At 56.0% G+C, this 16,333-nt stretch overlaps 1 protein-coding gene across 12 annotated transcripts in view; it reads right to left on the bottom strand.

Annotated features, from left to right (window-relative positions):
• Nucleotides 1–16,333, bottom strand: part of KLHDC4 (kelch domain containing 4) — a 46,538-nt gene that overhangs the window by 17,720 nt on the left and 12,485 nt on the right. For all 12 annotated transcript variants that reach the window (XM_045505203.2, XM_010968187.3, XM_074349282.1 and 9 more), the window contains 3 exons: nt 14,697–14,833; nt 2,108–2,200; nt 1,736–1,895 (listed from right to left, as the gene is read on the bottom strand). In XM_045505203.2, coding sequence (XP_045361159.2) covers nt 1,736–1,895; nt 2,108–2,200; nt 14,697–14,833 — 390 coding nt within the window. The remainder of the gene's footprint in view (nt 1–1,735; nt 1,896–2,107; nt 2,201–14,696; nt 14,834–16,333) is intronic.

The following is a 16,333-nucleotide window of genomic DNA, read 5'->3' as shown; positions in this document are numbered from 1 at the left end:
GACGTGCACCAAGCACTACCACAGCACAACTGTCCACATCACCACCGAGGGCGTGCGGGACCCCGCCGCCGCCTCGCAGCCCGGCGTGGGCTTGTACGCGTGGCCTGAACCCGCAGCTCCCGCTGCCTCGGCCTCAGACTCGGAGACAGTGCGTTTCCAGGGTCAGGAGAGCAGGCCCCTGGCTTCGGTGCCGTCAGGTCCCAGGATGGGGAGGTGGGGGTGACAGCTCTGGTGGGCACGGCCCCCGCCACAGGAGGCCCCGGACTCACCCTCTCTGGGGCCCGCCAGTCTCTCCCCAGGGCGTGGGGAGAAGCCGCCCAACCTGGCCAGGATCCTGACGAGGTGAGAAGGACCCCGAGGGAGAAGCCGCTCTGAGGAACCTGCTCTCCCGGGGCAGCTGCACAGGCACTGACGCACAGGACCAGGCGCCGGCGGGGGGCAGAGCGCTGGCACACGGGCGTCGAGAATGCGCTGGGTGAGGACGGCAGGGGCGGTGGGAGGGCTGGGCTGAGGGAGGCAGAGGCCCTGCCGCTGTGTCGCCCGTGGAGAAGCTGGCGGGCAGTGGGTGAGGGCGCACTGTGCTGCTTCACGGCGGGCGGGAGGACGGACAACACTGGTGTGCCCGCTAGAGACACCCTGTGGGCACGCAGAGAGGGGCTCCTCTAACCCGTGCCTGGAACTCTCCTCGGCCCACACGTGTGCCCAGAGCAGGGGAGATGCGCCGCCTCCCTTGCTCTGACCTGCCGATGTTACCGACTGGCTCACAGCCTCCCTCGGCGTCCTGGCCCACAAGCGGTTGGTTCTACAAAGCTATCAGGATTCTGTGCTGGTCCCCTGGGCTGACAATGGCAGTAATTTTTCAAAGCCAGGTGGACCGTTTGTGGAACACAGAAACCACCAAGAGGCCGAGCCTCATGAGCTAAGATCCGCTTGGACAGGCTGCCCCACTGGACGCTGTGCTGGGTCTCATCTGCTCACTGCAGGGCTCGGCCAGCAGCCACAGGCCAAGAGGCGACATGTGCGGGAGGAGCCACAGCGCTGCTCCTGGGAAGGCCATGCCTCCTTAAACGACCACAGAGTCACACTCACATCTTGCAGAGACTCTGGTAAATCTCCCGTGAATGCAAACACGCCAGCTTCTCCCTGTGTGCCAAATGCCAAAGGCCTGGAGTGAGGGGGCCCTGAACTGAGGGGACCTGCACCCCTGGCTGCTCCAGTGGCTGCAGAACCACAACGACTGGGGACCAGGATCTGCTCTGAATAGAGTGGCACCAGCGTCGCAGCATCTTGCTGTCCGTCGTCTGCTTCACGATGGAGCACCTGCTGTGACAGAGCAGTAGGCGGGGGGCACTTGGCACAGCTTCGGCCACAGCAGCCTGGGTCACAGGGCCCTCCTGGCTGCAGAAAACAAGCTGATTTTCCTTTCCAGACAAGGGCTGAGCACAGGCTGCACGGCAGGGCCGTGCGCGCACTGCCGGGCAGGGTGCGGTGGGCGAGGGCACCTCCTCACCTCGGTTGTCCTTCTGGCTGTGTGATTCGGGGCGTGTGGGTTAGAACGTAATGTGGCCGCACAACCTCAGTCTGTTCACAGAGTTGCAGATCAGCACCACCTCTGTCCGTCCCTCACTCAACAGAGGGAGCTGTTCCCATTAAACTGACGTGCAGCCTTCCTGGGAAGTTTTCATGGCCGCAGACAGACAGCAGTCCCTCTGCACTCCCACACGCCGTGTCTCACCTGCTTTGAGTAGCCCCCGTAGACGACGATGCTGCCCTGGGCGGTGACGGACATCTGGCAGCCCGAGCGGGGAGTGGGCCCAGAGCCGGACGGGGACAGCTTGCTCCACGTCAAAGTGTCCAGGTTGAAGGCATACACGTCACCGTAGTAGATGTAATCTCTGTGACAGCAGAGCAACACGAGAAAATGAATCTCATTTCAATTAGAGGTACGTTTCCTACCACGCACGCTAAGTTACTGCTTTAACTAAAGTTTAGATTCATGTGGTTTTAGGGGAGTGGTGGCATTTTCCATGTGCATTTGGAATGGTTGTTCCCATAAGAACCCCACGCCTTCCTGCTCCAGGAAAGGTCACCTGCTGTTGGTACTGACCGTGTACTCTCATGGAAGCCACCAAAAAGGATCAACTGTCTCTTCCAGGCCACCATGCGATGTCCACTCCTGCCTGAAGGACCGCCTGGTGATCTAAAATTTTTTTAAAGAGAGAGAGAACACTTTTTATACCCATTTTTTTTTGGTAAGCACTCACTGAGGACCATTAAATTTGACCACAAGCTACCACAACCATCCTGAGTACAACTAACTACTAAAAACTCTAGGAAAAAACAGGAGAAAATCTCCATGACCGTGGAGTAGATACAGACAGAATATCACAAACTGGACTCCATCAAAATAAAAACCCTCAGAGCTTCAAAACAGACATTAAAGAATAAAAAGCCAGGTGACGGACAGAGAAAAGTATTAACAAACATACATCTGCAAGCGACCTGCATCCAGACTATGTAAAAGATTCCCACCTCACCTGTAAGGCGAACAACGCAGTAATGATTCCAAACAGTGAAACGACGTGAACAGAAAGTTCACAAGAGACGCCACAAACATCCCCGGGCGCCCGCAGTGTGAACCAATCGCGGTGAGGGCTCCGCCAACACCCGGGAGCCTGAGACAAAGCGTGGCATCCAGGTCGGCGAGGCCCAGTGACTGGGGCGCGCGTCACCCGGCCAGCCTCAGACACGGCACACAGCCTAGCGATCACACCGCATACTCACTCAGGAGAAAAGAAAAAACAAGTGCACACAGAGACCGCTCCACGTCCAGAGAAGCTTTATTCACGACTGTCCAAAACCAGAAGCCGCCTGCAAGTGCTCCAAGCGGCAGACAGACACACGGGGTCTGTCCACAGGACGGACCACCTGGCAGCCATGGAGAGGCACCACCTCCAGAGGCACCCCCCGTGGCCGGGCTCAAAGCCAGCCAGCACGAGGAGGAGGAGGAGCAGGGAGCCAGGAGGGCATGACCTGGATGATTCCACTTGTGAGATTCGTAAACAGGCAAAATTATCCCCTGGAGCCAGCAGGTGCCTGGGCCACAGATCAGGAGGGAACTGCCTGCCGAGGGGCAGAGGGGCTGTCCAAGCTGAGGGAACCTTCTGTCTTGAGTGGGGCTGGCTCCACAGGTGCACATACCTGCTGAAACTCAGCCACCTGCGCACCAGAAGGCACACATCTCACGGAACGCGACCAGAGCTCGGCAGGATGGATGTGGAACAAGAAGCCAGTAAAAGGGACTCGATGCCGGCTCAGCACACAAAGAGCTTGGAGGTCGCCACTCTGGCCTGTAAAAAGCTGAGGCGACTGAAAAGTCAACAATTCTTGACCCGTGAGAGAGGCGAGGACGCAGGGAGACGGGCCGGCGGCACAGTCGTGCTCCCGGGCAAGACGCATGTGCAGAAGCTGCGGCAGGAGCCAGCCTGGGTGGGAACACGGGGCTGGGGGCTCAGAGCAAGCAACTCTGAGAGAGAGAACCTCCAGGAGCTCTGTCACTAGGGCCCCACCATAGAGGGGGCCCCCTCCAGGAGCTGGACCCCTCCCCACAGTGAACATCAAAGGGAATCCCGGGAAAGGGACCCCTGTGAAGCGCACCAGAGTGCGGCTCCTGGCACGGCCGCCCTCGGGGGGGGGGGGGGGCCTGCCCTCATTCGGAGCCAGAATGACCTGGAGGAAGAGAAACCCCCAACTCCAGCCACCCTGTCCCACCGACGGGGATGGAGAAAGACAGAAAGAGTCCACAGCCCAGGAGAACAGGAAAATAAGAGAGGTCAGGAACTTGGACCTGCGCAAAGAAAGGAAGAGCATCCAAGGAGGAATAAGTGAAGGTGAAACTTTTATTTTCGTTAATTGATTGAACAGGTGACACTTGGTTTAAAATAGCAACAGCAAGCGTATTTGATTACGTATGCTTTTGTGCAGTGCGTGGATACGTGTGCATATTCCTGTGTATGAATACGTGTATGCGTATACATGCACGCACGTGTGCACGTGTGCAAGTGAAACGAACGACAGCGATGACACCAGGGCTGGGAAGAGGAAGGCAGGGTCACCTTGTTCCTACAGGGTCCTCACACCACCGACAGAGTGGCGCAGGGCCATCTGAGCGTGAACTTGGGTTAGCTGCAAATGTATACTGTAAACTCGAGGGCAACCACTAAAAAAGAGGGAGAAGAAGAAATACAATTGATATGCTAAGAAAAGAGAGAAAACGGAATCAAACAAAATGCTCAGTTAAAACCACAGAAGGCAGAGAAAGCGGAGGATAAAAACAGGAACAAAGAGCAAGAGCCGCAAAGAGGGGCCGGTGCTGAGCCGGCCCCGCCACGTCGCCGTCACCCTGACCGTCGGGAGCCTAAACGCACCGATCAAGACGATGTCAGAGTGGGGCAAAACACAAAACCCAGCTGCGTGCTATCTACAGGAAGCGCACTTTAAACACGAAGACACATGGAGGACAAAAGGAAGTGGATGGAGAAACACACACCGTGCTAACGATAACCTAAGGAGCCTCAGAGTAGCTACATTCATTTCAGACAGAGACGACGTCGAAGCAAGGAAAGTTACCAGGGGGAAAAGGGCATTACAAAATGATAAAGGGGTCAATTCTCTAAGACATAACTATTCTTAACACGTACACACCTAACAACACTGTCAAACTACGTGCGGCAAAAACTAGCACAACTGAAAGGAAAAACAGATGAATCCACTATCATAGAGACTTCAACGCCCCCCTCTCAAAGAGACAGACGGACCCAGCAGGCAGAACTCAGCGAGGACACGGCTGGACTCAGCCAGCTGGATACAAGGGCCGCCTACAGACCACCTGCCCAACAGCAGCCGGACGCACACTCTCCTCAAGCTCACAGAGACCGTCGCCAGGACAGGCCACGGCCCGGGCCACGCCACACACTGTAACAGCTCGGAAAGAGCAGAAAAATGTCTGCTCTTGGGCCATGGAAGAATTACACTAGAAATCAGTAACAGAGAAATAACTGGAAAATCCCCAAATACGCAGAGATTAAACAACACATTTCGAAATATCACATGGGTCAACGATGAATTACCAAGGGAACTTTTAAAATATTTTAAGTCAGATGGAAATGAAAACATAACTTACCAAAATTTGTGGGATGCAGGGAAAGCAGTACTTAAAAGGACATTTATAGGACTGGATGCACATATTAGAGAGAAAATCTAAAAGCAATCATTTAAGTTTCCACCTTAGGAAACTAAAAAAAGAAAGGGAAATTAAACCCAAAGGAAGCAGAAGAAAAGACATGAGAGTGAGAGCAGACATTAATGAAATTAAGGACAGGAAGCCAACAGAGAAAACCAGCAAAATCAAAAGGTGGTTCTTTGAAAAGATCAATAAAACCAACAAACCTCTAGGCAAGCTAAGAAAAAGGAGAGAGGACACAAAGTGCTACTGCCAGAAATGAAACAGGGGCGTCACTACAGACCCCACGGAAATTAAAGCGGAAACGAAGGGACACTCGAACAGCTCCCCACAAGCCTGTTGGCCTGCATGCAGTGGACCTCCTTGAAAGAAACAGCCCACCAAAACCTACACAAGAAATGAACTATCTGAACAGACCTGCAGCTATTAAGGAAGTTAAATCAACAATGAACAACCTTCCAAAGCAGAAGGAACGAGGCCCAGGCGGGTTCCTTGGGGAAAACGACTGAGCGTTTAAGGAAGAAATCACGCCAAACTGGCCTCGTCTCTCCGGGGAGGGCTTCCACCTTCTAGGCAGCGTCACCCTAACACCAACACCACACAGGCTTGATCACAAGGAAACGTTATGCCAACACCTCGCATGCACAAAGATGCAAAAGTCCTCAACAGAGCATTAGAGAACTGAATCCAAAAGCGCATAGAAAGGTTACACACCCTGACCACGTTGGATTTATCCCAGGTGTGCAAGGCTGGCTGCAAATCAACGTACTCCACCACGTCTGACAGACTAAAGAAGGCACGTCACATGCTCCTATCAAGAAATGAAAATCTAAAATCCATTCATGATAAAACTCCATAAACTTAGAATAAAGGGGGACTTTTCCAACTTGATAAAGATCTACAAAAAAACTACAGCTGAAGTCACACTTAATGTGACTTCAAATCAATCAAAAGCTCTCCCACCGACATCAGGTACCAGGCAGGGATGCTCTCTCACCACTCCTGTTCAACTCTGTACTGCAGTCCTCACTAGCGCAACAAGAAAACGAAACGAAAGGCGCGTGTACTGAGAAGAAAGATAAAAGCCGCCCACAAACGACACGATCATCTATGTGGAAAGTCTGAAAGACCCAATAGGAGAACTGGAATTAGTCAGTAATTACAGCAAGGTTGTAGGCAACCAGGTTAATACACAAAAGTCAACTGTTTTCCTGCAAATCAACAATGAACAAGAAATCTGAAATTAAAAGCTGTATGATTTACATCAGCACCCCAAAATGAAATACTTGGGTATAAACCTAATAACATATGTACAAAGTCTGCCTGGGGAAAACCACAAAACTCTGATGAGCAGAATCAAAGAAGAACCAGACAAACGGAGGAACACCCCATGCTCGTGGGTAAGAAAACTCAGTCCTGTCGAGTGTCAGTCATTCTCAGCTGGGTCTCCGATTCACGGCAGTAGCCATCAAGATCCCAGGCAATTAATTCACGAATATCAACACACTGGTTCTGGAGTTTGTATGGAGACACGAAAGACCCAGATTAGCCCACACAATACTGCAGGAGAAGAGCAAAGCTAGAGACTTCAAGACCAGCTCTAAAGCTGCCGTCATCAGGACACTGTGGTGCTGGCGACAAAACAAACAGAGACCAATGAACAGGATAGACAGCCCAGAAACAGACTCCTACAAATGCAGTAACTGACCTCTGACAGAGGACCAAAGGCAGTGCGACGGGGCAAAGGCAGCCTCCTCAACTAACAGTGCTGGAAAACTAGCATGCACACGCCGGAGAGTGAACCTGGGCACAGGCTTCACACCCTTCACAAAAATTACTGAAAATGGATGGCAGGTCTACGTGCAAACTGACAGATAAGCTGGACATCATTACAATTTAAAAGTTCTGCTCTGCAAAAGGCAGTATCGAGAGAATTAGAGAAGTCACAAATCTCTGCAAGAGACACACCTGACGAAGGACTGTGATCCCAAATGCACCAGCAACTCAACCACAAACAACCCAACCAAAACAGGCCAACGTGGCCACCCGGGCACACCGCCAGGCACCTCCGCTCACCATCTTCCGCGCCAGTGCCGTGGCAGCCTGGCTCTCCCACCCACACAATCCAACTGTGAAGTCCAGGGTCCCACAGAGACCTCAACACCATCAGGCTGCACAGGGCGGTGGCAGCCAGAGCTCCTGGCTCAGCACCTCTTCACAGAAGGCAGTGTTCTCCATTTAAGTCTATGAAGCTGTCCCCAAACCCGGAGCCCAGCAAACCCGACACACAGACTCTCAGAAGGCGAGAGAAGCTGGAGCTGCCCGGCGCAGGTGCCCCCCACCCCCGCAAACCTCAGGCAAGAAGCTCGCTGCGCTCCGTGGGCCCCAGGGCCTCCCCTTTCCCCAGCCCAGAGCTGACTCCACTCTCACCTTTCTCCCAACGCTCCATCACTCAAGTCTCCCACCCCTAAGGCCCTCAGCTCAGCGAGCTCCCTCTTAATGTGTCGTTCAAATGGACACCGCACTCACCCACGGAGAGTCGCCCAAACCACCAGTCTCTGCTCCCGGAGGGCGCGTCCTGCCTGTCCGACCTCTAAGCCTCAGCCTTGCGGTAGCCTTCCCACATGCAGTTGACCACCAGGACTTCAGCTCACTAAACCCTTCCCTTCCACCAGCAAGGGTAGCTTCCTTAATGCTACGTTTATATGCAACTCACAGGAAAACCTGTCCCACGTCAGTTTCGTCCTGCAAGACTGGCCCACGGAGGTAGTCCTGGAGGCTGAATCTGCCAGCCAACTCACTTGACTTTGCTCCTAGCTCTGCACACCCCACAAATTTAGTCAGCAAATTTCCTTATCCAAATTCATGGTGACTAGACGGAGAAGGCTCAGGAGGGTGTGCCCCGTGCCGCCACCCCCGCCATCATGCTGTCGCTGGGCGCACCCCTGCTCTGCGCTGTGGGAGCGGTGAGCTCCCTGGAGCCGGTCCCGCTCACAGGCCCAAGTGGCTAGCATGACGTCGCCACCCCGGGGGCTGGGTGCCGAGCAGCGCCCCCGCACCTGGTGCGGAGACCACCGACGAGCTGGGCAGGCAGCCCCCCGCGCCCCCCGCGGAACCTGCTGACATGCTCCTCTAACAGCACCACCCAGGGAACAGATTCTCATTCAAAACCCGGCAGTTCCGCTTCCAACTCTACTTCCAGAAAAAAGCCCGCAGGAGAGCCCAGGGCCCCTGATGCGGCCTGGCAGCTGCGAGGCTGACGGCTCAGCGACCCACGGGCACAGCGCCGCAGCCACGCGTCTCTGCGGCCCCCGGGCCCAGACGGCCAGGGCAGGGCCCCCTGCCCACGAACTGACGGCGTCTCGCCCTCTGGTGAGCCAGGCACGAAGACTTAATTGACTTTCTGTGGCAGCAGCCAAGTACCACTGCGCTGTGTAACCAAAAAGGGAAAATTTTTCTAAAAAGAGACTCCATATATCTCTTTAGAAAATTAAGCCACCCAAAAACTCCTATTTATATTTGACTCTCCAACAGGCACTTTCCAACTGCCGTCACTCCTGAGCATGGAGTCTTAAAAAAGTAAACTGTCCTACTCAGCCAGGTCTGCAAGCGGCACAAAACCTTGTGGGCGCCGCTGCGGGGCGAGCGCTCCTACTGTGTTCGAGCCACTGCAGAGCGGCGTTCTGGCAGGGCGCGCCGCCACTCCGGCTCCCCAGGCCCCTGCTAACCAGCCGCTGCGGCGACGTTCACATAAGAGGCACACGCACCAGACAACAATGCCATGGGCTTCGGCTACCAACAGAGTGAGAAGCGCTCAGTACGCAAATGCTTCCTCGGGTTAAGGTTCACACCTCACAAAAGGTCGGCTGCAGTACCACGCAGTACCCGAGGCATTTACCGAGCAGAGGAACAATTTCTCTCGTCATCTCAGAGGTCCAAGGCCACACAGGCCGACCTGATGGGACTCAGTGCAGTGGCCCATCCTCAGGAAAGGAAAGGGCCCCCCACCAAGAATGGTTCCCACACGGCCTCAGCAGGAACTGTGTGTGGGAGCGCCTCCCACTTCATCCAGCAGGAATCGGCCCCACTTTTCCAAGTGCCACTCAAACCGCCGGCTCTGGGCTCAGGAAGTGTAGGGTATTTAACCACATCGCACAGAATGAGCAGCAGTCTCGGCATCCGAGCAGCCTACAAACCACGTCCTCCTTTTATGGTAACCATTACTCCTAATAATACCACCACCACGGGGGAAGTGTTTCCACAACAAAGAAGCTGCCGCAGCAGGGTCTGTCCCGTGGGAGACAGAGCGGGACGGCGATGCTCAGTCCCACCTTGGGGTCCAGATGCCCTCGAACTCACACACTGAAACACACCAAGTCCCCATCTCCACCTGCCGGAGGAGACGCGGTGGGGGAAGGGGAGAGAGGCTAGATGTGCTACAAAGAATATAACTGGTATACAGAATCGTGTTGCCAAATCAGGCACCTCCCACGGAAGACAGAGACTGAAGGGAGTCTCCCAACATCTGTGAAAAGCTAGCTGCACACGTCCAGGGTCAGATCAGGAGGCCGCACACGTCCAGCGCCAGACCAGGAGGCCGCACACGTCCAGCGCCAGATCAGGAGGCCGCACACGTCCAGCGCCAGATGAGGAGGCCGATGTCGGCATCGTTGACGCTCTGCTCTTCATGATGTTAGTAACACTGCTTTTTCTCTGATTGTCAAAGTGCTATGATGCCAAGTAAATGTTTGTTGCTGGGATGGAGAACGTGCATAAACGAAGACAGTGAAAGACTGCAAACATCTGCTTGCGGTAAACATGCCACAGCGGGTGAGAAGGGAAGAAATGAAGGGGAAGCTGAACGCCAAGCATGGCCTGGACGAGCAGTGTGGGCCCGCGCCAGGCTCCTACCTCACACATCTGTGGCGGGGCTGGAGCCCTGCGTGCAAACCTCACCTCCAGGCCCAGTCTGCTCTTACACGTGCTCACCATGAGACCCAGGAGAAGGCTGACAGCAGGCCCATCTGCAGTTACCTGAAACCAGGAACTGCAACGGCCACCAAGAGTCAGAGCGCCGTGCCATCACGCCACGTGGAATGTTGCACGGCAGACCACACGCGACATGGGTGAACTCACAGACGCATGCGCAGTGAAGGGGCCGGGCCCCGAGCACACCGTGTACGAGGCCGCTGTTCACAGCACACGCACCTGGCCTGTGCGGGGGCCTGCGAGGACGACAGGGGTGCGCGTGGCCCCTGCAGGCAGATAAGGCCCTCTTCTGGGTCTGAGCACAGAGGTGAACTGACCTCGTAATTCACCTAGCTACGCGACTGCACTTTTCTTCATGTGTCTCTCACGTTACCGAAGTTTACTTTTTTAAAAAGCGCTTTTACAGAAACCTTAGGGGCCAGGAGCACCACTTGCAGAGGCCGTCCTCTGAATCGATGGCTCCGTCCTGTGGGCACTGGGCACCACGAGCTGCACTCGGTCCTTGTTACGTGCACACAGGCCTCTGACCCCGCTCAGTGTCCAGTCACCAGCTTCCAGGGGCAGCAGAAGGCCTGCGGCCAGACGTGGCTCATGGCCTGTGCTCAGGTCTCCACACAGCATCCAGTGCGCAGCATCGCTGCTAAGCAAGGAGGCTTGCAGGCACTGGGGGCTCAAGGCGTCCCCTTCGTGGCCTGACCTCTGACCTCAGGAGAACAGTCCTCACTGCTCGGAACAGGCCCTGCCTTTTCTTGCTGTTCCTTCAGACCAGCCCATGCAGAGTCTGGACGCAACGGAAACATCCCTCAAATCAAATCATCAGCACCAAAAGCACTCATCACATGAACCAGAAAGTCACCAGCGTGGAGGGTTCATCTTGCCCTCCCAAGGGAAAAACTGCTAGAACGCCAAGAAAGCAACTAAATACTCCAGACGCTGACTTCGGCCGGCCTCTGCTGGCCTTTACCGCCACGTAACCTTCCCACTCTCGGTCTCCCCAGCTGTAAAACCACCCCCACGGAAGGGAGAAATCGTTTCTAGGAAATGATCACAGAATGCCAGCCAGATCCCAGAAACTGAACACATTCGGTTCACAGCGAGCCCCTCCTGGACTTTTGCCGAGATTCAAGCCCACATCACGCGGACCCCCTAGGCTCAGTGTCCTCCCCGAGACCTGCGTTTTGGTGCAATCTCCTTCCCTTTTCCTTCAGGTCAGTAAGAAAAATTTCAGAGGAGAAACTGCCAGCAGGGGCCCTCTTTCCACGGCGGCCGTTACGTCAGCGTCTTAACAACCAAGCCCACTGAGAGCGGCAGAGCTCCGAGTCGAAGTCCCACACGCTGCAGCCCACCCCGCGACCGGCAGGCCGGCTGGCCCTGGAGCCGCACAGCGCTGCGGCGCTCGGGGCAGCGCTTTCGTTTTGGAGTAAGTAGCAAAGTACAAAAGCAACAGCCACACCATTCCATCCTTATGGATCGAAGAGGGGCTTCAGGTGAGTTCTCTAACTCCCGGAAGGCAGCAGATGTTCTCGTATCAGTGAACAGGGCTCAAAATAAGCATGAGACTCCCCCCCACCCCAGGCCCCGCCAGTGGCGAGGCCTCCAGCTGTGATCCTGGCTGCCTGGGTCAAGGTCACTGGGGGACTGGCGGCGGGGTTGGGGGGGCGTCATTCGAGTGCAGATTCCTGAGCCCCATTCTAAACCGGCTCTGAGTCAGCCTTGATGTCTGGGGTGAGGAGCAGGAACTAGGGTCTCCAAAGCTCCCCAGGTGCCACGTGCTGCAGGGACGTCCAGGAATCACTCACAGAGGTGCCCTCCCAGCTCCCAACCGCCTCCCAGGGAGCAGCAGTCTCCCAGCCACTCTGCCACCGATTCCTGTAGTGAAACCTCAAAAGTTCTTTAAGACACCCCTTACAAAGTGCAGGTAAGGCCAGAAAACTGCTTATGCCACAGGACAGCCACCAGGGTGGTATCTGCTATGCTGTGAAGCCACGGTGGGCCCGGAGAATGAGTAAGACCCACCCCGGACAGGAATCCGTGCACCGCAGAGCACTGGGAACACCCGGGCGGGGTGCTCAGTGCCCTGGGAGACACCCAGACACAGGGAAAGGCTGCGGGATCACACGCCCCGTGACTTGGAAAATCTCCTTCTGAGCCGTCTTAAACTGCACTGAGAGATAAAGCACAAACCTCAGACTTCTAAGAGGAGGTGAGCGCGGCGTTCCTGACTAGGAGGACTGAGGATGACAGACGTCTGCTCTCCCCAAGGGCGGCCTACAAATGGAGCAATCCAATCAAAATCCTGCTGCAATGTTTAAAAACGGAACTTGAGAAAATGATTCTCAAGCTCTTACGGAAAATGAGCACATGACAAAGAAATTTTTTAAGTAAATGACAAAAACCTTCTTGCTATCAAAATATACCATAAAGCTACAGCAGCTGGGGGGAGTGTGTCGCTCGGCGGTAGAGCACGTACTTAGCATGCACGACGTCCTGGGTTCACTCCCCAGCACCCCCATTAAATATATAAATAAATAAACCTGATTGTCACCCCCCCAAACAAAAACAAACAAACAAAACCTACAGCAATTAAAACGGAGCATCACCAGAACAGGAGCACACAGGAGACGAGGGAGTCAGAGGAGCACCCGGGAGCGGCCCAGACCTTGACTGTGTGTGCAGTGAGCATGCACGCGACTGAGTGCGTGTGCCTGCACCAGCTCCCCGGCACACTCTGCAAACACACACACTTGGGCTTTTTCTCAGGCACGTGTAGTGTCACATCTTGTTTTTTGTACAAAGTCGCACGTGCTTTCCGCACAAAGTGAGGGAGGGCACTTCTTCAGGACTCCTGCAAGCAACTGTGGGCCCCGCGGCACAGGCACACGGAATGACGGGCGCCGCCAACATCCTGAGCAGGATGCAGCCCGCTCGTGCACTAAAGCGGGGCCGGGGCACAGAGGCCATGGTGAGCTCTGTGAAGGGCAGGCCCCGAGTGCCCCAGCTTCCTCGGAGCAGGCACATTCACATCACAGAACCAGGAAGGCCTGAGGGCCACGAGAAAGTACACGTCACAACTCAGCCCAACCCATGCTGCGGGACCCCCCGAGCTGCCACCGTCACTCCAGCCCCGGCGGGTGCTGCTCGTCTGCATGGGCACCTGCATGCACGGGGTCTCTCCACAAGTAATAACTAGGTTTTTAAAAGAATAACTGAGGCAAAGCAAGAAAGACAACAAAAAGCACATGCTCTGGGCCTAGATATGCTTTAAATTATGGGGAAATGATGAAGTTTCAACATATACACAGCGAAATGGCTTTTAATGTTAAAATAACTTCTTAACTACGGTGCCCACCAAGATGAGGACCCTTTCCCAAAGCAAGTCAGAGAAGGGGGAGGATGCGGTGCTGGGAGAGCCACCTAGGCCGGCTCCGGCTCTGGCTGAACCAAGACGGCCGCCAAGTCTGTCCCTGGAGGCTAGCCAAGCTGAGGGACTTTGTGCCCCTCCACTCGCACAGCGGCCACTGGTGCACTGCTCCAGGCCCGAGGCCCATCCCAGCAGCCTCCACAGCCTGGCACTCGGGACTCCGAGTCATGGGACTGAGCACACCCTCCAGGGAGGGACACTCCCCTCAGGACTGACGCGGTCCTGCACCGCTGAGCTCCCCGACACACCTGCTGCTCTGCCAGGAGGGCGGGTGGGGGTCGGTGTGCTGCCTTGGTGGTAGAGATGGTGCCCTGTGGCGACAGGGACCACAGCCCCCGCCACCAGCGTGCTCACCGCAGAAGGATAAAGCTGCCAACCAACTCCACGATCAATCTGCAGTCCCACTAGATTTCCCTCGTACGGGATTTACAGGCAGGCAGACCATTGGTCTCTACAGAGTCAGGCGCGCAGCTCTGCCCGCTGAGGCTGCCAGGGGGAGCATGCAATGCTGAACGTCACCACTGGGTCAGCATAACCCACAGCAGCAGGAGCCACATATCAACGACAGGCAAGCCTGGTCTACCGGGAAGGGACGTGTAGGCTTCCCTGCCCTCCTCTCACCAGCCCTGCCGCTTCAACGTCAACCCCCTTCAGTGACACCACACTCCACCTGCAGCAAGCCGAAACCCAGAGCTGCCTCTGGGGACACATGGATGGCCCGGGAGGAGAAAAGCCTTAAAATATGACAAACGGAGATGCTGGCGAGGGAGGAAGGGGAAAATGAGCCCGGATGTGGCACTGGTCCCGGAGACCCCACAATGCCCTCAGAGAGCCAGACGTCAGGCAGCCGGTGCCAGGCGGGGCTGCCCCGCGGGCTCTCCCCTCACCTCGGCCCCAGCGCAGCTGGCATCCCAGGGCTGCGTGGTCTGTGCTCTGCCGAGGCCAGAACTGCCCCACAAGAGCCGATCATGTCACTGTGAGCTCGAGATGCCAGCGTAGGACAGGAGCCAGCCGAGGGGTCAGACTCGCCACCTGGTGCCTTACCTGACTTGCTCCCAGGTCTTGGTGGCCAAATGCAGGACCCAGAGATCCTTGTAGTGGTAGAACTGCTCCCCGTCGGGAGATGCAAACTCCCCGCCGAAGACCCACAGCTGTCCGCCGCCCTGAGGCACCACCACCGCCTGTTGAAAGAACGTGTCCGGTCAGGCGCAGCCGCACAGCCCTCAGCAGCGCCACGATGGGGGCTCGGCCGCACCCACACCCAGCGATCGTCTCCTCTGCCTTGCAGGGGAGAACTGCAGGCCGCTCATACAGCAAGTCCTCCTGAGTCAAAAATCTAACACACTCGCATGCATTCCTACGTTGCAAGATTAAACCCTCTTCTCTGCAGATAAACCCACATCCGCTGACGTCTGTTAAAATGGACACAATTACGTCAACAGTTAGTGGCAGTTACAACAGAAACCGAGAGTATTTTTTAAGTAAGTATCTGTACTTAATCATGAATCCCTTACCCAGCTATCAGGCACTGGACGCCCAACTATGCTAACGACTAAAATGTACATGTAATACGCAGTGTTTACATACATTGTTCACTTCTTTACTTTCTAACCACTGGAGCCCGACAGCAAGGCCAAGGAGAGCAGTGAGAGCAAGCCCCTCCAGGGCTGCCGCCTCCCTCACCCGGTCGTCAGCACGGAAGCCCCGCCGACCAGGTGCCATGCGACGCCACATGTCCAAGACCCACGTGGGCATGCTTCCTGGTACGACTGGGCTTGCAGAATACCCGAGCACTCGCAGAGCAGCTGGTCCATGGGCACGTCTCATGAACCACCCTGCCGACAGAGGGGGAGGCAGCTGAGCACGGAAACCCAGGGCTCATGTCCCATGAGCGGGATCACCCTCCACGTTCCCAAGGGCACACACTCCACAGAAGTGACGTGAGAACTCTCGACACCCCTGAGCTGGAGACGCACAGCTGCCCAAGCCGCCTGGTGTCCCTCAGGGACCTCGCACTCCAGTTCTCCGTCACCCGCAGAGCTCCATCTCCATGGGTGAGGCCAACATCCTGGACTCGCAGCCAGGGGTCACCACGTTGGATGCCCTGAGAGAAGAGGCAGGCAGCGTGCAACCAGAGAGGCCTTTCCAGAAACGGAATTGTATCGCAGAAGAGAATGGATTCAGAAAGTCACAAGAGGGCACGTGCTCTCCCGCATAGAACCAGTTTCACAGGTGCAAATACAAGAAAGCAGACTTGGGGACCTTTAAAGGCGACTCCTAGACCACTAGCCCAGGGCTTCTGAGCTCCAGGATGGACTGTCTGTCGAAGCTGTCAGGGCCTTCCTCCAAACAGGGGCCACTGCTGGGGAGACGGTGACAGCCTGGCTGGTTTTATGGGTAGCTGACCTGTGAACCAAGTGTCTGCGGGGACAGATGTCACAGAAATGACTCCTTCTGCGAGCACCCCGCAAATGTGGGGACGCCGCCCTTTTGGCGAGTACCACCGGGGAGCAGGTGCCGGGCCAGCCTGCCCAGCAAGTCCCAGCCCCAGGGCCCAGGCAGCAAAGCAGGCAACCAAGCACGTCCTTCACACCAGGGGGCGGGGCAGCGGACAGCTGCGGTCCGGCCGGGGGCCCGGAAGCAGGGCCCACGGCAGCAGGCACAGCGAGGCCCAGGCGGGG

The sequence above is a fragment of the Camelus bactrianus genome, chromosome 21, assembly GCF_048773025.1.
Source record: "Camelus bactrianus isolate YW-2024 breed Bactrian camel chromosome 21, ASM4877302v1, whole genome shotgun sequence".
NCBI lineage: Eukaryota > Metazoa > Chordata > Mammalia > Artiodactyla > Camelidae > Camelus > Camelus bactrianus.
The sequence above is the reverse complement of the archived record's forward strand: the minus strand, read 5'-3'. Positions and strand labels throughout refer to the sequence as shown.